We start from the raw sequence: 24110 nt of genomic DNA on the forward strand, positions 1-24110 counted from the left end.
TATATATATATAATTCGATTTTAATTTTAATTTTAGATATGGTTTTAGTAAATTAGCTGAAACACGTTTTTGATACTATATTTTATTTCAGTTAATGTTTAACTTATTTTTTTTATGGTTTTTAAAGTTAGTCTCAGTTTTAGTTAACTATAACCCTGCTCTCAAACAATCCACACAAGTCTTGATCTGACAGATCGGTCATTATTCTGAACTGACGTGACGGTCGTTCTCTCAGACAGACGACAGATTGAGAAGAATGCATAGCTGCTCATCTTCCTTTGTGACAGATTAAAAGACTCTAAGCTCACACTGATCACATGCAGTCGCTCCTCTGTTGCTCAGCATATGGTGGCCTCTGTCCACCCGGAAACAAGCTTTACCCCAGTTAACCCGAGCGGACTGGAAATGAATCAGAGAAGCGTGCTTGTTTTACGTTAGAAATACTGTAGAAGTGATGATAGTACACATTCATTGTTTTTGTCATTTTTAGTAGTTTATATATATTTATATATAATTTTACTTTAGTTGTATATTTTCTATTTTAATTTTAAAGTTTAGTAATTTTGTTGTGTGTTTTTGTCATGTATATGTGTGTGTGTATATATATATATATATATAACACTGATCACATGCAGTCGCTCCTCTGTTGCTCAGCATATGGTGGCCTCTGTCCACCCGGAAACAAGCTTTACCCCAGTTAACCCGAGCGGACTGGAAATGAATCAGAGAAGCGTGCTTGTTTTACGTTAGAAATACTGTAGAAGTGATGATAGTACACATTCATCAAAATATGCAATAGTGTATGGCAGTAGACCAGGCTAATACTGTGTAATACTGGGAATCTGGCGTTTTATGTTCTGACGCTGTGAATCTTTCATTAGACTCAGCTGAAGTGACTTCTTATGATGCGAATCATGTACTTTAGTATAAATTAGCTTCATTGTTATGCTACAAGAGCTTTTCATGTAAGGACTAATTGACAAATTAACTTCTTGTATAAATGTGTGTGTTTGAACAACTTTAACATTACTGAATCATTTTGAGAGAATCTATAATTTATTTATCTGGTTCAGGACAAACTAACCTTGTTGCGCAGGAAAGTTAAAATGGTGGATATTGTAACGCAAACAATGCCTGCAGAAAGTGAAGTACATGTGGCCAGGAACTTTCTCACCAAGATTTTGAGAAGTTCTATGAGGTATCGTGCAGCCGTTGGCCTCTGTCTCGTGACCCCAGCCCTGCGTGACCCTGTAGTTATATCACCCGTCGGCCCTGCCAGACCCGAGTATCACATCCTTTGCCATGTGGCGTCTTAGCTGTAGCTGTGCTGTTCACGTGCAAGATGGGGATTATACGCTTAAGCTGATTATCGTGTGTCATTTCCACTGGCTTCTGTAGAACCTGTGAGCATCAGTGCAGCATCTTCAGTGTTTCCTGCTGTCTTGTTGATGAGTGTTGTCAAAAATAAACTATAAAATATTCTGCTTGTGTTTATTGTGTTAATCTGATTTCCCCCTCCTTTTCCACCTCACATGCATTTCAGGAAAAACCGCTTCAAAGGGTACGTCACTTGCTGCTAAACGAGTGATTATCATGAAATTTCTATTCTACAAAAGGATGGCATTATGTTATTCACAATTTATGATATTTAAAATTAAAACACATCTCTTGGAGCAGAAATATTCCTGATATTCTGAATTAATCGGATGCTTAACCTCTTAATTTAGCTTAACTTTAACTTATTACAGTATTAATTTTATTTTAAATAAAGTATTTGCATTTTATTTTTTAATAATTCATACATTTAATATTGTGACATATAATCCAACAGGCCATTTAGACATAGGGCTGGTACTTAATATGGTAAAATTCTGTATTCATGATGTTTATCATACGTAGATTTAAATGTATTTATTTATTAATTTTTAATATTGTTTATTTCTATTTATCCATTTCAAATGTTAATTTGTCCTTATTTTTAACCACTTGCATAGTGATACGCAAAGTACTGTTGCAATTTCTAGAATAAGACCAAACTGGAAGAGTAGTCTTTCTTTCTGAAAGCTTCACAATGCTCTAATTTGAAGCTAAAATTGGTTTTACGTAGTAAAGATTTCTATTTTTATTTCAGGAGGAATGAATCATCATGTAGACCCCATTCGTGGCACTCCGCTAAATCCACGGATAATCCTACCACCAACACCCCCAAATCTGAACCCAACCCTGTACCTGACCCCACCTGGCAGACAAAATATGATGCAGGGTGAGATTCTGAGGATTTAAATTCAATTGATTCAAATTGAACTCAATCAACATCATTAAGTTTCTTTGTTTTTACCAGGTCGCTTTCAAAAGACTTCACCAGCTGTTGGGGACAGACCAATCTGCGACAAGTATCCTGCCAGTTCAGCTCTGTGGGAAATATGGAAAGTGTAGAGCCCTCATCTCATGCTTGCTCGAAAGAGCAGCCATTATCGAGCAAACCCAATGGTGCAGCAGATCACCCAGTGTTTGAGAGTGCCATCAGCAAACCTAATTCTGCATGTAACACGTTTTTGTCAGGCACAGCTGACCACAGTGCACCTCGGGGTGTCACTAGCACAGAAGGGATGTTTTATAGAGGCATTCCCAGTAATTTAGGAGTTTCCAGTGACTGCTATAGATACCTGCAGATCCCCATGGGCAACGGGGGACGAGTGAGTCCCAGCGTGGAGGAGCAAGCTAGCTCCAAATTCTCCTCCACTGGAAGATCCAACCATAGACCTGTGTGGCATATTCCTGAGAACAAGATGTCCACTACTCAAGCTCCTTCTGCTCCTTCTCCACCCTTGCGTAGTGATAGTTTCACTGCCACCAGAGTTCACGAGAAGAGCTTGGTGGGATCGTTCCCTGAAGGACTTTCTGTGTATCCACCACAGAAACCTCACTGTAGAGCTGTGGACCGACAGTTGGATGGTGAACGAGGGCATGAAGCGAGACACAGCTACAACCCACCTCCAAAGAATGACTTTCTTCAGCCGTATCTTTCAGTTGAGGACTACCCAAATCAGCTAAACCCTACCAAACTCTTTTCCAAGTCAAGCACTGATGTTAGACAAGGCCAGAACCCGTTTGCATATGAACTTCAGCATCAGAGACAGCACAGCGATGATAGTACCTTTTCTGTGTACCCCAATGCTACATGTTCACCAAAGACCCAGAGCATTGGGAGCAACTACCGAAGCCTTCAAGATTTGCCCACCAACACTGGCAGTCGAAACCAAACCAGAACCTCCATGGCATTTGACCCCAATCATGAGGGCCAGGCTCATTTCCGTTACTACTGCATCACTGCCCAGCAGCCATCCCTGGAATCACCTACACAGGGTTGGATGGAAGATGAACGGAGGTCTGAAACGGGAACCACTCGAGGTGCCACAGACAGAAGCTTTGTTGGTTCTCAAAAGGTTGTGAAGACAAAGTATCCCCAGCCGTACCTCAGTGTACCTGAGAACAAGAGCTCCAACGGTTACAGCAAACAGGCCATCACTGCTCCTTCATCTCAAGCTACGTCCCCAGTACCAAATCATCTGATTTCAAAGTCCAGCTCCGGTGAAAGAGAGATTCCAAAGAAGAAAGATGGAGTTAAGCCACAGCCTTCCAGGCATGTACCAAATCACCAGATGGAGCAGAAGAACTCTGTGTCCACTTACCACCAGGACAATCCGTGGATCAGCAAGCAGGATTACAAGATCTGTCCACTCAAGACACCCATGTTGCACTCTTTGGCCCAGGAGAGCAAGAAGATGGCAGAAAAATCAGTAACGGCCAAAGGAGGTGGTCAAGAATCAACTGATGCCATCGGTGGCAAACAGGGAAGACGGAGTGACCGCTATGCCACAACTCTACGCAACGAGATCCAACAGAAGAAGTCCCAGCTTCAGAAAAGCAGAAGTGCAGCTACCTTGACCTGCTTAAGTGAAGTTGAGGAGGACTCTGACATCTGGAAGTCCAATGAGACCTCCACATCATCTTCTGATGGTTCCTTCACCAACACGTACAAGGATCATCTGAAGGAAGCCCAAGCCAAAGTTCTGAAGGCCACATCGTTTATGAGGAGGGACCTGGAGCTTCCTGGGAACGAAGTTGCGCCGGGTCAACTTCCCAAAAAACCTGGGCCTGTTTATGGGCAAGTCACCCGCATTGGGGGGCGTAAAAGGTTTCCCATGGATAAAAAGATACATTCCTTCTCTGAACCAGACAAGATCAATGAAGTAGGAGTTGAGGATAAGGCAGCTGGGTGCTTTGTGGACCGATATAAGTTCTTCGAAGGTTCCTTCAAACCAGTTCTCCAAAAGCCCATTCCAAAGCAATCCCTGCTCAGTCCAACTGAAGACCAAGATGAGAGAAAGACTAGATTAACTGGGAACAGCAAAAGCATCCATCTAGCTCCCTTAAAACACAGTAAATCGAGCCATTCTGACCTTAATACAGAGGAGCAACAACGACTCGGTACATTTGCAGAATATGAAGCTACATGGAACATGCAGAAGAAGCCAGTGGAAAGAAGAGCCACAAGCAGATATCGTTCAGCTGAAAACATCCTGGACTCAGGCTTGGAGGAATCCAACAGTACAGTGTGTGTTCATGAAAGATCCCGTTCCTCCCCTTCTACTGACTTCTACGGACAGGTAAGAAGATTCTTTGTTTTGTCATGATACTGATAATGTCTTTGGTGCCCAGATGTCACCTTCATAAAGTTGGTAATTCAACATAATCTACATTTCATTAGATACACTCTGCAGAAGCAGATGACTGAGAGATTGTATTGTTTGGTAATAGTTGTAAAGAGTTTGCTGCTGGCACAGTGAATCAAGATAGGTAATATGATCTTTAAGAAGGGCTAGTCTGTCCTTCAGGTAGAAGAATCTTTGGCATCTGTGTAAACGGATCCATATTTCTTTCAGAAAATCCCTCTGCCACCCAGAAAGTCTCCTGTTGAATCTCCGCCTGAAGCCAAGGACCAACAGGAGGCCCTTATCATTAGGTTAGGATTTCTTGTCTTGTCTTTGTGACCAATCTGAAATGGTTATATTTTCAGTGATTTGCTAATGTACAGACTGATAATTCATGTTTTTTTGTAATTTCAACATCACAGTGTATCCGAAAGAGAGCATGGTCTGCTCAACATCTCTGAGCCTCTAGAGTCCATCACACTGAACGTTCTGGAAAATGATGTGGCACCTCTTTCCTCCAACCAGAAACCCAGACTTGCCAGGTATCCACCACCATTCTCCTCACATCATCTCCAGGTTCCCATATCAGAGCAACAGCTTCCTAAAAACAAAAGTCATGAACTGCAGCGGTCCGTCCAACCCAAACAGCCAGAAACCACATGCCCTTTCAGAGCCTCCCAGGAAGTTAGAGTTCAGACCTCTTCCCCTGAACCAACTCAAGGACCATGTCCATCAGAACATCTGGAGAGAGACAAATGCCCGACCTCAGAGGACAATCGGAGATCAGACACCGAGGGGATGTTATCACACACGCTACGTCTTTCAGGTCATTCCTTCATTTCTCCCAAGCAGAACATTGACCTGACGGTAACCTCAGCCAGCAGAACACGTTCTCCTTCTCCTCAGTTCTCTCCACAGAGACTCACAGATGAGCCACATGCAACTGTGCAGAAAAAGGATCCATGCAGGTAAGTAGAGTTTTAGATACTTATAGGACAGTAGCCTATAGACTATGAATCTGCCCATATTTAGCAATTTTAAGGTGATCATTATCGCCAATTTTTGTCCCCTATTGCAGTAGTAAGATGGAAGAAACATCAGAGCCAAACACTGCTGGGCGAAAGGTTCCCATACAGATCGTCGGTACAGAAAACGGTTCAGAGAGAGAAAACCGAAACTATCTGCCACATGGTGAATCATCTGGAGGCTCTGAGGTGCCTAAAACTGGCCAGCTAAAAAATCTAGATTCTCCAGAGCAATCCAAGTCGCTGTTTATTGCCTACACCCGCCTGGATCCAAGTAGAAACGCAGAACGTCAGACTGACGAGATGGTACTAGACAATAAAGAGAGGGTGAGGAGCAATGGTGTGGGTGAACACTCAGAGGAGGACCTGAAACGAGAGGAGCTGGCCAGAGATATCATGGGGAAAGACAAGAGTTTGGTGGACATCTTGGATCAGAGTAAGATGAAGACTACCATGGATCTGATGGAGGGAATATTTCCACAGGGGGAGCAGCTCCTGGAGGGAGCGCAGCAGAGGAGGAAAGCGGCCTCCAAACAGACGTCTCCCAAAAATACACAGCAGAGGTACACTGCCTGAGAATCTCACAAAAACATGTCCCGTCTTCACATTATGTAGATGACATTATTTAGCATTTTTGGTAATGAGCATTATGGTAATGAATGTACATAATGCAAAAATAAGCAAAGAATGGTCCTAAAATAGTATTGACTCAAATAATTGTCTTATTCATAAGTCACAGCTTTAGAATGAAAACCTGTACTCTACTGCCCTCTACTGATACACACACACATAGCAAGTACAATGTATTTGACTTTAAATCTGTGACTGTGTTTCATGTTTGAGAATCATAAAACTGTATTTATATATGGATTTTCTTTGATTTCTGCAGGGTGGAGGACAATTTGGCATCATCAGTGTCGTTAGTGAACAGTTCGTCGTATTATAGCACATCTGCACCTAAAGCAGAGCTGCTCATAAAGATGAAGGACATGCAGGAGCACATGGAGGAACAAGATTCAGAGGATGAACTTGATTATGATCTGTCCAACAAGAAGGTGCAATGTTTATGTCCATCTTTTTGCTTGTTTTTTACTTTAATTGTGTTGTACTGGTAGCCCCTCCCACAGATGTTCTCATTGGTTGCTCCACATATTACATATGTTTTGATTGGTTGTAACTTTGTCGCTTTGTTCAACATTTTTGCTTTCAGTGAGAACAGAACAAATAGTTGATGATTAGTTGATCTGGTAATGATCTGCATATTTGTCTGTCATACATGAATGAAACGGACCAGATTTTTGCACTCAAAGACCTTGAGTGCAGAACATTTTACACTATTTACAACATTTTACAAACATTTTACACTATTTACAACATTTTACAAACATTTTACACTATTTACAAAATTTTACAAACATTTTACACTATTTACAAAATTTTACATTTACCAACAATTTACGCTATTTACATTTTACAACATTTTACAAACATTTTATGCTATTTATAATTTTACATTTTACAATGTTAACATTTTACAAACAATTACATTGTACTCTATTTACAATTTTACAAATATTTTAAGCTATATACAACATTTTACAAACATTTTACGCTATTTACATTTTACAAAAAAGTATGCTATTTACAACATTTTACGAACATTTTACACTATTTACATTTCAGTGCAGGTTGTATTCTGTATATAACTGTATTTGACAAGCCATGTTATACTAATTTGTTCCCATATTTTAGTAAATCTAGCCACTTAATAGTAATTCCTTCCTTCGTTTTAGTAAATCGTGGCCACATTGTCAAAGAACATGAAAGTAATGTCTCTGAATTCAACTTTATGATTTAAGGTAACAGTTTGGAGATATTTGACTGAATAAGTCCTAATTTGACATAATTCTAGCAGACGGAGCAAAGCACATTTTCTGAATGTTTTGTACAATAAACTATACTTGTGTGGTACTTTCAGCACACTTTGACCGAAAAACGCAAACTGCTGATTCGCCAGCACGAAGACGCCAAAGAGCTGAAGGAGAACTTGGACCGAAGGGAACGTCTGGTTTATGAGATTCTGGCCAGTCACCTCAACGAAGAGCGTCTCGCAGACTACCGGCACTTCGTCAAAATGAAGTCAGTGCTCATCATTGAGCAGCGTAAACTGGAGGATAAGATCAAACTGGGTGAAGAGCAGCTCAAATGTCTGAAGGACAGTCTGCCGCTGGACCAGAGACTGCTGTACTGAACCATACTGAACTCTGGACTGGTCTAGACTGGACTGGACTACGTTAAGTTAAGTATGCTATTTACAACATTTTACGAACATTTTACACTATTTACATTTCAGTGCAGGTTGTATTCTGTATATAACTGTATTTGACAAAAATATTGAAAAATATCTTTAAAAAGCTTGAAATCATGGCATAGTACAGGTATATAATGATTTGCATATATTTGATTTTATTTAAATAAACATATTTTCAAAATGCATTTATTCTCATTGCTTAAAATATAATTCATTCTGTCTGGATTGTATAAATGTTTGATGATTGTATAGATGTAAATAGATGTTTTTAATTCTTAAAGTGTGTCTTTGTCATTTCTGTCTCTCTGTAGCAAGAGTTGATCGACAGCTTAAGTAAGAAGCTGCACGTGCTTCGAGAGGCTCGTGAAAGCCTGCAGGAAGATGTGCAGGACAATAACGTTCTGGGAGAGGAAGTGGAAGCCACTGTACAGACCGTCTGCAAACCCAACGAGCTGGAGAAGTTTCGAATATTCGTGGGCGACCTGGACAAAGTGGTCAGTCTGTTGCTGTCTCTGTCCGGCCGACTGGCCCGAGTGGAAAATGCCCTGAACAACCTGGAGAAGGGAACGTTAGCGGACGAGAAGGTATAAATGAGATGCATGTGAAATAATTTTCTTTTGCTGCACTATCCGTTCCCTCATTTTAGTGAGTCGTTGCAGATAGTACTAATTTGTTCCCTCGTTTTATTAAATCATGGCAACCTTTTACTAATTTGTTCCCATATTTTAGCAAATTGTTTCCACATAGTACTAATTTGTCCCTCATTTTAGCAAATTGTAGCCATGCAATACTAATTCGTTCCCTTGATTTAGTGAATTTTAGCCACCTTGTACTAACTTGTTTCCTTGTTTTAGTAAATCGTGGCCACATTGTGCTAATTCGTGTTTTCGTTTTAGTAAATTGTTGCTACGTTTTAATAATTCGGTCCCTCGTTTTAACAAATCGTAGCCATGTTATACTAATTTGTTCCCTCGTTTTAGTAAATAGTGACCACGTTGTACTATTCGTTCCTTCGTTTTTAACAAATCGTAGCCATGTTATACTAATTTGTTCCCTCGTTTTAGTAAATAGTGGCCACGTTGTACTATTCGTTCCTTCGTTTTTATCAAATCGTAGCCATGTTATACTAATTTGTTCCCTCGTTTTAGTAAATTGTGGCCACGTTGTACTATTCGTTCCTTCGTTTTTAACAAATCGTAGCCATGTTATACTAATTTGTTCCCATATTTTAGTAAATCTAGCCACTTAATAGTAATTCCTTCCTTCGTTTTAGTAAATCGTGGCCACATTGTCAAAGAACATGAAAGTAATGTCTCTGAATTCAACTTTATGATTTAAGGTAACAGTTTGGAGATATTTGACTGAATAAGTCCTAATTTGACATAATTCTAGCAGACGGAGCAAAGCACATTTTCTGAATGTTTTGTACAATAAACTATACTTGTGTGGTACTTTCAGCACACTTTGACCGAAAAACGCAAACTGCTGATTCGCCAGCACGAAGACGCCAAAGAGCTGAAGGAGAACTTGGACCGAAGGGAACGTCTGGTTTATGAGATTCTGGCCAGTCACCTCAACGAAGAGCGTCTCGCAGACTACCGGCACTTCGTCAAAATGAAGTCAGTGCTCATCATTGAGCAGCGTAAACTGGAGGATAAGATCAAACTGGGTGAAGAGCAGCTCAAATGTCTGAAGGACAGTCTGCCGCTGGACCAGAGACTGCTGTACTGAACCATACTGATCCATAGCACACTATACTGAACTCTGGACTGGTCTAGACTGGACTGGACTACGTTAAGTTAACTCTTGTTGGGAACTAGACTCTAAGCAGACGTATTTCATATCTGCTTGTGTGCACTGAAAAGATTTATTACTATCAACACAAAATCATTCTTATATCAGTTCTGAGCTTTTCATTGATTCCAGTTTTCTTTAATATAGCATGTTAGTGAATTCATGCTTGAATCGGCTCACGTTTTCAGGGATGTGCTGTATAAAACTTTCTCCTGTTTTCTAAAGGATCTTTAGAAGTTTTTTTCTACCTGTATGTGCGTTTAACTAATTTGCTTTGCTGCTGAAAGCTAACGGTGCTATTAACTGAAAGTTAGATCTGCTTACTCTTAACTAGATCCACACTGAAAGCTGCTTTACTCATTTCATGTGCATGAAAGGGAGGTTTAGAATATCTCTACTCTTATCTAAAATATGAACCTGTGAACCAGAAAAATCATTTGTGATATACTGTTCATAAACACGCTTGCAGTGCACTTCTGCTGCAATAAATTGGAATAAAAATAAAAATATATGTGGCAACTTTTGTTGTAGCTCTTCATAGTTATGGATGGGTTACAATTAATTTGTCTGTCTGATATCACACTTGCTGTAAGGAAGTGATTCATAAATATTTAGCTGTAAACAAGAATATTACGGTATATAATTAAGCGACACCCATGATTTTATGATCTTTATGAGTCACTGTATTTTCCAATATGAGGCTAATGATCTCAGACTCCTCATTGTTTGATTTTATGATGTTGACCGTGATCATGAGCCATGGTCAATCATTCACAGAAACATATTCACGAGCTTATTTACAGAAGATTTCTAAACAGCAGGAAGTTTCAGACGGTTTCCAGTCCAGCGCTGAAGATGAAGGAAACGCTGAGAGAAGATTCACTTTTACATCGAGAGAAACTCACGGATCAGTCGAGCATGTGCTGATATGGTAATATGATTCAAATTTTTTATTATAATTTATTTGTAACAATTATATTTGATGCATACTGATTGGAAATATATTTTAAGACGACCACAAACGTCTTGAGAAACGAATGACAATGTTTAAAAAAGTCAGTTTTATATAAAGCTAGTTTGCGTTTCATCCAGAGCTGTAAATGTAAAATGCAAAACAGTGAAGTATCACACGTCTCATTATAATATACGACAGGAAACAGTCTGTTATGTAATGGGAATATGCAAATAAGAAGCTTATGCTTCAGTAAAATCATCATATTCTTATATATATATATATTTACTTACACTACCATTCAGTTTGGGATCAGTAAGATTTGTTTGGAAGAAAATTTGTACTTTTACTTTTATTATATATTATATTCAATATAAAAAAATATATATGTATAAATTTTATATACATACACTGAAAAAAATGATTAATTGAATTTACTAAAAATTTTTAAGGTAAGTGGTTGCAATCAATTTATTTTAGCTACATTTAAATAAACAAATTTATTTGACTAACTTTCAACATATTTTTTTAATTAAATGTAGCTAAATTAAATTGTTTGTGACCACTTACCTTAAAAAAAATTTGTAGCATTTTTTTCAGTGTATATATACATTTTAAAATCAAATTCACTTATATATACAATGGGGAAAAAAGATTTAAATCTACATATAAATTAAAAATGAAGATGTGCTTTAATGCCATGTTTTCCCCTTCTTTTATGGTGGGCCAAATCAAAGGTCATCAAGGGCCCTGGTTTGGACGTCACTAATTTTAAAAGAACTGCCAAAATATTCTGATGATTAAACGGATGAAAAAAATAATAGAAACTGTGACCTAAATATATATAGGTGATGGTAACCATGACCTTTAGGTGAAGTATTACATTTCTGTTTGGCTTCTGAAACATGAGCATCAGGAAGATGGTGATCTAAACTAAATCTCTCTCTGTCTCGTTCTCTCAGAGGGATGTCTGAGAGCTTTGTTTGCCAGGTTTCTTGGAGACGGCATTGGTTAGTTAAACCCACAACAAGCAATTAACTCCATAAAGAGCTGCAGTCACGTTCAGCCGCTTCAGAGAGACGATCGAGGCTCTTCAGGATGGACGTTTTTGAGTGTGCTGTAAATATAAGTGTATGTGTTTTATAGGGGTTGGGTTTGCATGTTTGCATATTTATTTTATTGTTTGCTTTTATTATTATTTATTGTTGTTATTTATTTTATATTGTCTGATTTTAAGTATTTTATTTATAATTTGATTATCTTATTACTTTTTTTTTTGTATTTGTATTTAATTTTATTATTGTTTATTTTTTAATCTATTTTTAATTTATTTGTTTGCATATTTTTATTTATATTATTTATTTAATAACTTTTTTTATATTTGATAATTTTTGTTTTATTTATTTTATTCGGAGTCGTTCACGCCACCGGAAATCGCCGCGGCGCAGGTGCTGATGCTCGTGGCTCTGTTTCTGGGGCTCGCGGGAAACGCCAGCGTCGTTTACGGCCTCAGGAACGTTTACTTCGGATTAAACAAAATCAGATTAGCATTTGCTTCAGGTGGGGTTTTGCTCATTCTTACCGGAGCATCTGCGCTCGTTCCTGTGTGCTGGAATCTCAGTTCTGTTGTAAACAATCAGACTATATCGTTCCCGGCGGAGTTTCGCATGCCATCCGCTCCGGTGAACCAGTCCATCGGACCCGGTATCATCGTGGGGATTTTTGCATCAGTCCTGCTGGTCTTTAGCGGGCTGGTCTTTCTGTCCTACAGGGCCCCGGTCATGTTGGAGCCCAAAGTGAGGCCGTCCTGGCCCGGAGAAGGTCCCTCAGGGACCCATGTGAACCATCAGGGAATTGACAATCCAGCTTTCCAAAGTTGAGACGCGTGAGACTGTTTTCAGGACGGATGTGAGTGTGTAATTAGGATGCTGTGTTCTCTTCGGGCCCCTGGAGGCCCTTCGTGTAACATTACCGTAACCATTACTGTACAAACACTCATCGAGCCCCAATTAAATAGCCTAATTAAAAATAATAATTACAATAATTGTATAAAGTATTATAAATACCCTGGGAAGTAACTGATTAATCTGGATTACGTATTCAGATTCCCAAAACTTTTTTGTAGATTACATATTATTTACACAATGACAGTAAATTATTCATTATGTATTAATTTGCTCTAATTCTTTCTTTTTTTCCTCTTAAATTAAAAAACAAAATTGTACCGCTTATATATGTGACCCTGCTTGGACCACAAAACCAGTCATAAGGGTCAATTTTGTCAAAACAAAACAAAACAAAAGCTGAATAAATAAGCTTTCCATTGATGTATGGTTTGTTAGGATAGGACAATATTTGGCCGAGATACAACTATTTGAAAATCTGGAATCTGAGGGTGCAAAAAAATCGAAATATTGAGAAAATCATCTTTAAAGTTGTCCAAATGAAGTTCTTAGCAATGCATATTACTAATCAAAAATTAAGTTTTGATATATTTACGGTAGCACATTTACAAAATATCTTCATGGAACATGATCTTTACTTAATATCCTAATGATTTTTGGCATAAAAGAAAAATTACAATTTTGACCCATACAATGTATTGTTGGCTATTGCTACAAATATACCCCAGCGACTTAACACTGCTTTTGTGCTCCAGGGTCACATATGTTCGGAAAGTCTTCCAGTTTTATGAAACTGCACACACCTGCCACTAGTCAGGTGACTAATTACACAGAAAATGGAGAGGCCACACAATAGGTTTAATTTGATATTTTTATGATTTAATTATTAGCTGTTCAGCACCACACAAACCCTCTGCAGACTCTGATTTGATCAAGTTGATAAAGAATGGAAAATGTTTCCTTATGAGTTATATCAAAAGTAATGTAAAAGTAATCAAAAAGTATTCAGAATACATTACCTTATATGTGTAATCCAATAGATTGTTACCAACTACGCTTTCCGTTATGTAATTTGTAATCGGTAATTAATCAATAATGTACGAACAATACTGTGATAATTTGGAAAATATTTTGCACCTGACATTGTAGTAACTTTAGTGAAATTTAAGTTGAATTTCGGGCATGCAAAAAAGTTAATCGTCTATTATCAATAGTTGTAGATGTATTTAAGGCCAGCTCAAGCAGAAGTCACTTTCAAAACAAGCAGCTGTAATGTTATTCAGTGTGGCGAATTCACGTGAATTCAACTTGAATACGATCGAAATACGAAGCTCTCGATTACGCAGATTTCTATTTGAATGACTGTACAGTATTTTGCCTGTGAAATTACGCCGAGCAGCAGTAAATGTGGCACCGGGTCAAAATTGCATTGTCGAGAGCAGCGGGCCCAAGCCTTTATGGGGCCCCAGGCAGAAGTTTATTTGGGGGCCCCTCGGTGCCGCCAATTATTATTATTATTATTTTTTTTTACCCTTCTAGGGATTTTAATTGTAACAGTGTGTTAATCTGTTAGGGGCCGTTCACATATCGCGTCTTTTGCGCACTCAAGTTCGTTATTTCAAATGTAGACGCGCAGCAGGCGCGCTCATAATGGAAGCGACGCGGTCGCGACGCGCACGCGGTGCGACGCGCTAATTTTTTACCAGGCGCATCCGGGCCGCATCGAGATAAAAACATTTCAACTTTTCAGAATGCCGCAAGCGCACCGCGGGTCATGTGACAAGAACCAACCAATCAGCTTCATCCTTTCCCGTAACAACATTGAAAGCTCAGCCATGTTTTTAGGTGCGACATGTGAATGGCCCCTAAATCTGCATTTATGCCTTGGGCCAGCTCAGGGGTGCGTTTCCCGTACAACGACGTAACTCACTGATTAACCACCATAGTGCGATGCATTGTTGTGGAAACTAACTAGCCAGTCACGAACACGGTCGCATCTCCGTCGCTTGAACCACATTAGTTCAACAATTTAGGGCCGTTGTTAATGACATCACACGCATGTGGTGGAGTAATAACTTCTGCTAATTAATTGATTCGAGATCTCTGAGATGCTGCTGTGTTCAACATGGCACATGATGACTAAGTTACTATGTTTTGTTCCCTGTCGTTTTGCTTTATTTGATGTTTGATTCATCGCGGGGTTCCCTGCAGTATTTATGCACATGCGCACTGTTCAAAAACAGGGCTTATTGAGAACGCGCTAAAATGTATCGATTATAATGTATATATATTTAAATAGAATGGAAGATATAGATTGCACTGCATGTTAGCTTGCTTTGTGCCCAAAAGCATCATTTATTTAAGTCCATATGTCTTACTAACAAGAAACTATGCAACTATGCTTCTAACCACAGGTGGAGAGCTGTAGTTATACCACGTATGTTTGCGACGCTGTTTGCGAATGTTCGTTTGATCTATGGTTTCGGGAAACACCGAATCGTTGAACTATGTTGGTAACGACGGAACTTGCGACCATAGTTGGCTAACGATGCTTTTGGGAAACACACCCCTGGTCGAGGGAAATAAAACAGATAAGTCTCATCTGTGTATAAGTCACTTTTTTATACTCAGAAATCATTTAAAATACTGGTAAATAAAACTAAATGTTTACAAACGTTATAAATGCTATAAACATATTTTACAATCAACCAAGTTGATTATACTTAAAATTTTAATGCAGCAACTGAACCTATGTTTTTAAGTTGAAATAGGTGGATTTATATATATATGTCACCTGTTTACATTCTAATTTAACTGTATTTAAAAAAAAATATTTTGTTCTATTTTCCCTCCTGTTTTTTTTCTTGCTTTTTTGTTATTTGCCGTTGTTTTTGTGCTTTTGTCTTCTCTCTAGGTTTTTTTTTTTCGGTGTGTGTGTAATTTATTTGAATTGTTAAAAGTGTGTGTCATTGTTCACAGCACTGTTGCTGTATACTGAAACATGTTGTTATCAGACACAGACGAAATTAAAGCACTGAAAATTTGAATTTCGCATAGTTATTATAAATATATACTTTAGACATTCATGCATTTGACTGACACTTTTATCCAAAGTGACTTTGCATTATACATTTTGATCAGTTCATGGTTTCACTGGGAATCGAAATTATGACCTTGGCGTTGCTAGCAGCATGCTCTGTTTGATATTGATATATATTTTAGGTATATAGGTATAAATAGGCTTATATTTTAAAAATTACGTTTAAAGTTTGATACACTTGATGTTATTGAACATGTGAGGAAGTAAAAAGTATGAGGAGTTTGAGATCAGTCTGTTATCTGATTATAAACCTACAGTTGACTTTACTGTAGAAAACGCTTCATTACTGAGGAAGGAGATAAAGGCTCGGACTGTAATCCTGATGATTAAGTCAATGAAGGAATTAAAGGGATTATTTCCTTTATCTTTTTCTGCTTGATCCTGCAAGGACAGTGCAATCGCAGGTAATACGTGTGTTTTTTTTTAGCTTTATTAAACAAGGGTAAGAAGCTTCACATGCATATGAGCTGAGAGACCAGATTACATTTTTTTTTTTCTATCAAGGTTTTTTGCACTAAGAGTATGTACTTCATTAGTGATAAGCAAGTACACACTATTGACAGTATGCTACTATTTGGACGTATACCATGAATTGAGTTTTAATGCCGCGGGCCTCTATTAATCATCGTTTGCATATACACTACTGATCAAAAGTTTGCAATAATTAAGATTTTTTAATGTTTTTGAAAGAAGTCTGTTCTGCTCTCCAAGGCTGCATTTATTTTGATTTTATTACTGATTTTATTGCATTTTACAAAATGTCCAAAATTGGGGTTGTAATTGATCAAACTTCAGTAAACCAGCATATTGATTTCTGAAGATCATGTGACACTGAAGACTGGAGTAATGATGCTGAAAATACAGCTTAAATTGCATTTTAATATATATTGCAATCAAAAACACTTCATTTAAATGGTAATAATATTTCACAATTTTGACTGTATTTTTTTATCAAATAAATGCAGTCTTGATGAGCAGAAGAAAAAATCTTTCCAACTCCAAACTTTTGACTGCTAGTGTAACTATTCATAACCTCAGACTTCATTCTTCGAAAAAGTGAAAGAAAATGGTCACAAACTGCTTTAGTTGTGCAAGGTATCGTGGGTCATTTTAGCCCATAAAACCATGCACAGATGCACACTATGAAATCTTAAAGTACTATGGGATGCACTAATTGTACTTTCACATAATCATCACTGTTTGGGAAGGATAGGGTGCACATTGGCGTCCCAAGACCTTAATTAGCTCGTTTCGGTGTGTTTGATTACTGTGGTGGATCCCCTGACACCTGATTAAACATCCTTGAGTCAGGAAACAGTCATGTAGCCGGAAGTGGACTGAACTTGCGTCATTGAGTCTCTGGCTTCGGTCCACGGCTGTAGGTGTGGATCTCTCATCTCGACCCTCTGGAGACCCGGCTCATGTGAACCGGAGCGGAGGATGGCAGTGGCAGGGCACGTGAAACGCTCTCCAGACGATCACTGCACTAATTGTTAGGCTGGAAGTGCAGTCTGTGCCAAAGCAGTTCTCTCTGAGCTCCACATTGTGCCATGACTGACAGCAGCAGAACAAAAGGCCTCTCTTACGCGCTAAAGCAGCACCAAATACAAGCTCAGCAAACACAGGTTCATGTTCAGTGTTTCCACCACAGGATAAAAAAATTAAAAGCTTTTTTCTTGCAATTTTGGGTTTACATTCTTGTTTTTGTTTTTTTCTCTCTCACGGAATAAAAATATAAAAGTCAATTGCAAGTTTAGGCTATATCTTACAATTTTGACTTTTTGTTTCCAGAATAAAAAAATAAAATTGTAATTGCAACTTTTTATCTCTCAGTTCTGACTTTTTTTTGCAAATTTTTCTGTTTCTCAGAATTGTGAGTTTATATCTTGCAATTGTGAGTTTATATCTTGCAATTGTGAGTTTATATCTTGCAACTGCAAGTTAACCTCCCAATTCTGAGAAAAAAAAATCAAAATTGTGAGATAAAAAGTCAAAATTACCTTTTTTAAAAAAAAATTTTTTATTTATTCTGTGGCAGATACAGGCTTTCATAGTTGCTTTCATAGTTCAGAAACCAAATAATAATCCTGAGTTTATATCTTGCAATTGCAAGTTAACATCTCACAATTCTGAGAAAAAAGTTCTGAGTTATAAACTCAGAATTGCAAGATAAATTATGATTTTATATCTCACAATTCTGAGTTCATAACTCACAATTCAACTTTTTTCCCCTTTGCAATTCTGAGGAACTCTTCTCAGAATTGTGGGATATTTCTAAATCATGAGAAAAATTGCAATTCCCTTTTTTTTTTATTGCATGGCAGAAACGGGCTTCCATTCAGAAATTAAATAATACTCTGATTTAAGCAGGTTAATATATTTAGCATCAAATAAACTTGTTTCAGCTTCATACATTTTAACTAACTGAATATTGCTTGTTCCACAGATAGTCATATTTTATACTTTTTTAACTGAATAATTTTTTTCACAATGAATTGATTTATGCTGATTCTAGGCAATTTGAATAAATGCACTTTGAAAATTAGATTAATTAAATAGATGCATATACTTGCATAAACTATGCCATGATTTTTTAGTGCAGAAATCTGACCTGTTTCATTAATGCATGACTGACAAATATGCATCACATTATGTTTATTTGTTTATGTTCAAACTTTATAATCCAAATGAATGGAAACTGTATACGCAGTTCAAACACATAAATCTGAAATTTAGGCATAAATATTTTTCGCAATGGTAATTCTTTAATCTGACTTGAGGGAAGAGTTTCATCCATATGGCTGATTATCATAAAGGAAGTGGGCAGGAAGCTGTCGGCACCATGCGCTCCTGATAATGAACAAACCTTTGTTTGTAAAGATGGGAAGATTAGCATACAAAGTTATAATAAGTCCATTGTGGAAAGCCAACAAAGAGAACTTTGATTTGACAGCATGAACCCGGGTCAGGCCGATGGACATGGACACTCAGCGGTTAAAACACTTCAGACGAGAGGCTGAGGGGATTTAGAAACTCATGATCAAAGACACATTCCTCATGAAGAACACTGTGCTGTTACGGGCTCCGATCCATCAGGACACTTCAGAGATCACACACTTTTCAAAGTCAATGGATATCTCTTATACTGTATAATGATTGTTTTATGTAATGCAGATAACTAAAAGTTACACTTCCACCAAAGAACATGTATTACACATTGTTTCTTTTAAGTTATACTGTAAATTAAAATTAACAGGCACATCCAACAAGTATTTAGATGAATGTGAAATTAAATTACTGCACATTTCATCATCATACTATCTATTTTAGATCTGTTTGTCTCTGTAAATCAGGACTTAAAACAGTTTCAGCTCTTACTTTTCAGCAGCACAGTTCATATGTACTTTTTAAATATAATGTTAATATATGCAAGGGAGTTGAAAAGTCTGAGGAATGCACTGAAAATGTATTTAAACTTGGAATTGAAGTTTTCAGAGTTTGAAACAAACATTATGTAAAGTTAAGAAGAAAAAAAAAAGGTTTTCCACTGTTTCTAAGTCACTAAATGTAAATAAATTTGTAGCTACTACGTGAAAAATGGCAAAAGAAAATCTGATTTTAAAAATATTCGATTTTTTAATTTTTAAAAAAGCTAAATAAATAAAGCATTTCACCAGTGGTCTTAGACGAAGCAGTCTTTTAAATATTATTTCTTAATTTATGATCCTCACAATCAGTATGCATGCTTTAAACTAAGAAATTAAAGCAAATTGCACAAATTCGAATAAAAAGGAAACATATTTGAGTGAAAACTGATATTTTTTAGACATTTATGCCGAGTTCACAGTGCACGATTTTCAAACTCGTCGGATCGCCGTTGTTTTCACACTGCGTGACTATCTGGGGTAGCATTCAGCTGCTGCTGTGTTCACACTGCACGATGGATCGGCTACAGGGGGGTTCACACTGCATGACTTCACAATAGGAAGAATCGCCGACAGCTCTGTCTGGTCCGCAAACTACGTTTCACAACAAAACACACGAGAGAAATGATAAGGAAATAACGCCAGAACCCGCGTGCGTCAGACCGGACTTCTCGTGAGCAAGATATATATATATATATATATATATATATATGTATAATGTTAGAATATGCAAGGGAGTTTAAAAGTCTGAGAGGAACACATTGAAAATTTACACTTGGAAATAAAATTTTAAGATTAAAAAAAAAATGATGTAACATGACATTTTGATGTAAAATTATGTAAAATGAATAATAATGAGAGATTTTCCACTGTTTCAAAGCCGCTAATCAAATGTAAACAAATGTGTGTCAGAAAAATGCTAAGTGCAATGCAAAAAAAGCATTTTCTCAGACCTTTGAAACCCACTAAAACTAGTTTATTAAGCATTTAAAATATTGTTTTCAATTTAATGTTTTTAACTATAGAAAATAAAAGCTAATTGCACAAACCTGAATAAATATGAAAACATATGTGACCCTGGAGCACAAAAGCAGTCTTAAGTCGCTGGGGTATATTTGTAGCAATAGCCAAAAAAAAATTGTATGGGTCAAAATTATAGATTTTTCTTTTACGCCAAAAATCATTAGGATATTAAGTAAAGATCATGTTCCATGAAGATATTTTGTAAATTTCCTACCGTAAATATATAAAAAAGATCATGTTCCATGAAGATATTTTGTAAATTTCCTACCGTAAATATATCAAAACTTAATTTTTGATTAGTAATATGCATTGCTAAGAACTTCATTTGGACAACTTTAAAGGCGATTTTCTCAATATTTAGATTTTTTTTGCACCCTCAGATTCCAGATTTTCAAATAGTTGTATCTCAGCCAAATATTGCCCGATCCTAACAAACCATACATCAATGGAAAGATTATTTATTCAGCTTTCAGATGATATATAAATCTCAATTTTGAAAAATTGACACTTAAGACTGGTTATGTGGTCCAGGGTCACATATTTTTGTGAAAACTGAAACTTGTTGACATTTCACGAGCACCAAAATCTAAAAAAAAAAAAAATTCTGAAAAACCACCTGCATCTCTTCACACATCACATGAGAGAGATTAACATTCAGCTGATTTATTGACTGATCATCAACTTTGGTACAACTTTTGGACATTTCAGAGAACGCAAGGTAAAATAATAACATCTTTCTCTCATTCAATCACTCTCTGTTTAAATATAAAAACGCACTTGCATCTGGTTTTCCAGTAACATTTGGATAATTAGCATAAAATTGTCTCTCATAAATGACCTCGTAGTCATAAAAGTTGCACTTTCTCAGAAAGTTTGCATAATTTTCACAATTAGTAAACTGAAGTGTGTGTTTTCATTAGAATCACATTCACGTGCAGATTTGGGTTTGAGCTTATAAAATGATTCACAAAAATGATTTGTAATCAAAATGAAGTCTAAACAGCAGCATTATATTTACAGTCTTTGAATATATCTGATCATTTCGGTGCAAAACGCAAAACATTAGTAGAAGCAAAACTGTGTTTATCAATAATCTCACACATATTCTGTCCTCCTGCGTGGAGATTGTTCTGGACGAGCTCTGTTTAGCGCTATAGATTGGTGAAGCGAAAATGTTTCGTCTTGCAAAAACAAGCACGAAATGACCAACAAGAAACCAGCCGCCAAATGCAACCCCCCCGCCGTCCAGCCGAAGAAAAGCGCATCTCCGAACTCCCAGCGAGGAACCACGCTTGGCACGCTCTCGTCGAAGAACCGCAGGACCGTCAGATGCGCCACATACGAGACGGGCACGAGACCGAGGACGCCCGTGACGACGCTGAAGATCCCGCCGAGCATCTTCAAGGTCCTTTTGGCTTCAAAGCTCTCCGTGCGTCTGCAGCTGTTCACCAGGTAGATGCCGGGGATGGCGAATAACAGACCGATTAAACCCGTCCCCAGCGTGGCGCACATCAGGATTCGGGCCAGCCGGATGTCCGACGGGAGACCCAGCAGACTGTCGTACGGCCGGCACTCGGTCACCCCGAGATCCTGAACCACGCAGGTTTCCCACAGTCCCAGCTGGAAGCTCTCGGTGGGCAGGAGCTCGGTGGAGAGCGTGAGCCACCGCGGCATCATGAGGGTGACCAGCGAACACAAGCAGGCGGTCAGCGAGAAAAACACACCTAGCAGCTCCAGAGTCCATAATCCAGAGTCCATGACCACAGCTCTCCTCCTCCTCCTCCTCTCGCTCTACTAGTCAGTACAGCTGCTGACAGCAGCATTAGTGTCTGCGCGTCATATAAACTTTATGATCTAAAATGAAGAAAACCATTGCGTCGCAAAATGATTCACTCCAATCGGATCGCGAATCATGAATCATTTGATTCAGATCGGGACTTCGGAGCGGATTCGCGAATCTTTTTTTTCTGATTTCTTCTTTTAGTAAACAGAAAACATAAAACTATTAATGCAGTAAAGTAAAAAAAAAAAAAAACAAATAAGAAAGAAAGTAATAAATACAAATCCCTTAAGAAAATAAACCATGTTTTTACTATAGTAAAAGTGTAGTGTTTTTTTGTATAACCACAGTTTTACTACAAATTGTGAGATTTGGATGAACTCATGAATCTGTTGCATGATCTCTTTAAACTATAGTTTCCAAAGCCAGACATCACTTGTTATGATTTTCAAGGCTGTAGAGTTTAGTAGAGACGCTATGACATGTTCCTACCAATATCAGCCACTGCTAAATTATCTCTAGCAATCATTTTGATCAAACAATTAATTGTCATTTGTCTGTCGTTATGTTCCCATCAAGCGCCTGTTTGCGCTCTCTGCGCAGACGTCGCGCCGCGCTGACGTTCACGCACGCACTCACGCACCGTGACGTCATCACTGCACGTCCTGCCGCATCGGTTTAATCTGATGTTATGATGGATAAACACTACAAATCATCACTGCATCTTTAATTTATTACACAAACAGCGTTATGGCGGAGGCAGAGGGTGAGATTCAGCACACACGAGTGTGTTCGTTTGATCACAATCATCGTGCACCTGCTCTATATGTTATTATGGGTTCATTCCTTAATGTCTTTCGGTTTATTTCCACATGTGTGTTTTATCATGTTTGTGCAGCACAGACAGACAGAAGTACAGGTGTGAAATCTGATCTGAGTGATGCTTCTGTAAGGCCTCTGCGTGCGTCCGTTTCTATTGTGTGTTTTTCTTATATTATTGTGATGAATAAATACAGCTAAACACCTAATACATTATATATTACAATTAAAAAATGCTGAAACGGACTATGGTACTACTATGTTTTTGAACATGTAACATTGTATCGTTCAGTATATTTATTTTATAATATATTTATTACATACATATACCACCGCGGCATCATGAGGGTGACCAGCGAACACAAGCAGGCGGTCAGCGAGAAAAACACACCTAGCAGCTCCAGAGTCCATAATCCAGAGTCCATGACCACAGCTCTCCTCCTCCTCCTCCTCTCGCTCTACTAGTCAGTACAGCTGCTGACAGCAGCATTAGTGTCTGCGCGTCATCTTTGGACGGGTGGGCAGAAGCTCTGATCTCTCTAGGCACAGAGACGCAAACAACAGCTGCATTCACTCAAGCCGAACGCTCGCAAACACACACACTCGTTTATGGCGCGTCCTCCGATTTTGGCACGAAATACGCGCCATACTCGTTCAGAGAGCGTTCGATTCACGGCACACGCTCGCTTTCCTAATTCACGGTCCTGCTTGTATTGTTGGGGAAAAGTGTTTGAAGGGGAAAATTCCAGATCTGTTTGTCTCTGTTAAATCTGGACTTAAAACAATCTCAGCTCTCGCTTTTCAGCAGCACAGTTCATAATATTGATCTTTCTGAGAGGAACACATTGAAAAGCTATTTAAACCAGGAAATAAAACGTTATGATGTAAAATGTAGAAAAATGATTCGCCACTGTTTCTAAGTCAATATCAAATGTAAACAGATTTGTAATAGACTAACAGTTACATGAAAAAAAAGCATTAAAATTGAAAAATGATCAATTCAATGCAGAAAAGCATTTTCACTATTGTATCAGACCTTTGAACCCCACTGAATGAAAATCTAGTTTAACACACATGCAACATTGTCATATATATGCATGTTTTAAATAAAGAAATTAAAGCAAATTTCAAACACTTGAATAAAACAAATAAGAAAGAAAGAAAGAAAGAAAGAAAGTATAAATACAAATCCCTTAAGAAAATAAACCATAGTTTTACTATAGTAAAAGTGTAGTGTTTTTTGTGTAACCAGTTTTACTACA

General features: G+C 37.9%; 2 protein-coding genes across 5 annotated transcripts in view; one reads left to right on the forward strand and one right to left on the reverse strand.

The window, feature by feature from the left end:
* The window catches only part of LOC107740069 (protein Shroom2-like), a 29037-nt gene extending 19072 nt beyond the window's left edge, over positions 1–9965 (forward strand). For 2 of the 4 annotated variants that reach the window (XM_016552348.1, XM_016552346.1), the window contains exons 2-11: positions 1097–1198; positions 1544–1561; positions 2132–2263; positions 2342–4670; positions 4947–5026; positions 5138–5683; positions 5794–6303; positions 6630–6795; positions 8363–8635; positions 9510–9965. In XM_016552348.1, the coding sequence (XP_016407834.1) occupies positions 1107–1198; positions 1544–1561; positions 2132–2263; positions 2342–4670; positions 4947–5026; positions 5138–5683; positions 5794–6303; positions 6630–6795; positions 8363–8635; positions 9510–9782 (4419 nt within the window). In that variant the 5' untranslated portion in view covers positions 1097–1106 and the 3' untranslated portion in view covers positions 9783–9965. The remainder of the gene's footprint in view (positions 1–1096; positions 1199–1543; positions 1562–2131; positions 2264–2341; positions 4671–4946; positions 5027–5137; positions 5684–5793; positions 6304–6629; positions 6796–8362; positions 8636–9509) is intronic. The other 2 variants (XM_016552349.1, XM_016552345.1) reach the window with 2 other exon arrangements.
* A 10944-nt stretch (positions 9966–20909) lies between these two features.
* On the reverse strand, positions 20910–22064 carry LOC107740082 (claudin-22-like). Its single transcript, XM_016552362.1, has one exon. It carries the CDS (start codon positions 22005–22007, stop codon positions 21345–21347), a length of 663 nt encoding a protein of 220 aa, XP_016407848.1. The 5' UTR covers positions 22008–22064; the 3' UTR covers positions 20910–21344.
* Between the last annotated feature and the right edge of the window lie 2046 nt (positions 22065–24110).

The sequence above is a fragment of the Sinocyclocheilus rhinocerous genome, unplaced genomic scaffold (genome assembly GCF_001515625.1).
Source record: "Sinocyclocheilus rhinocerous isolate Xijiao unplaced genomic scaffold, SAMN03320098_v1.1 scaffold1186, whole genome shotgun sequence".
Taxonomy (NCBI): domain Eukaryota; kingdom Metazoa; phylum Chordata; class Actinopteri; order Cypriniformes; family Cyprinidae; genus Sinocyclocheilus; species Sinocyclocheilus rhinocerous.

Bases quoted from the DNA above. Each gene is read 5' to 3' on its own strand.
- LOC107740082 (XM_016552362.1), bottom strand. From the start codon at position 22,007: ATGGACTCTGGATTATGGACTCTGGAGCTGCTAGGTGTGTTTTTCTCG.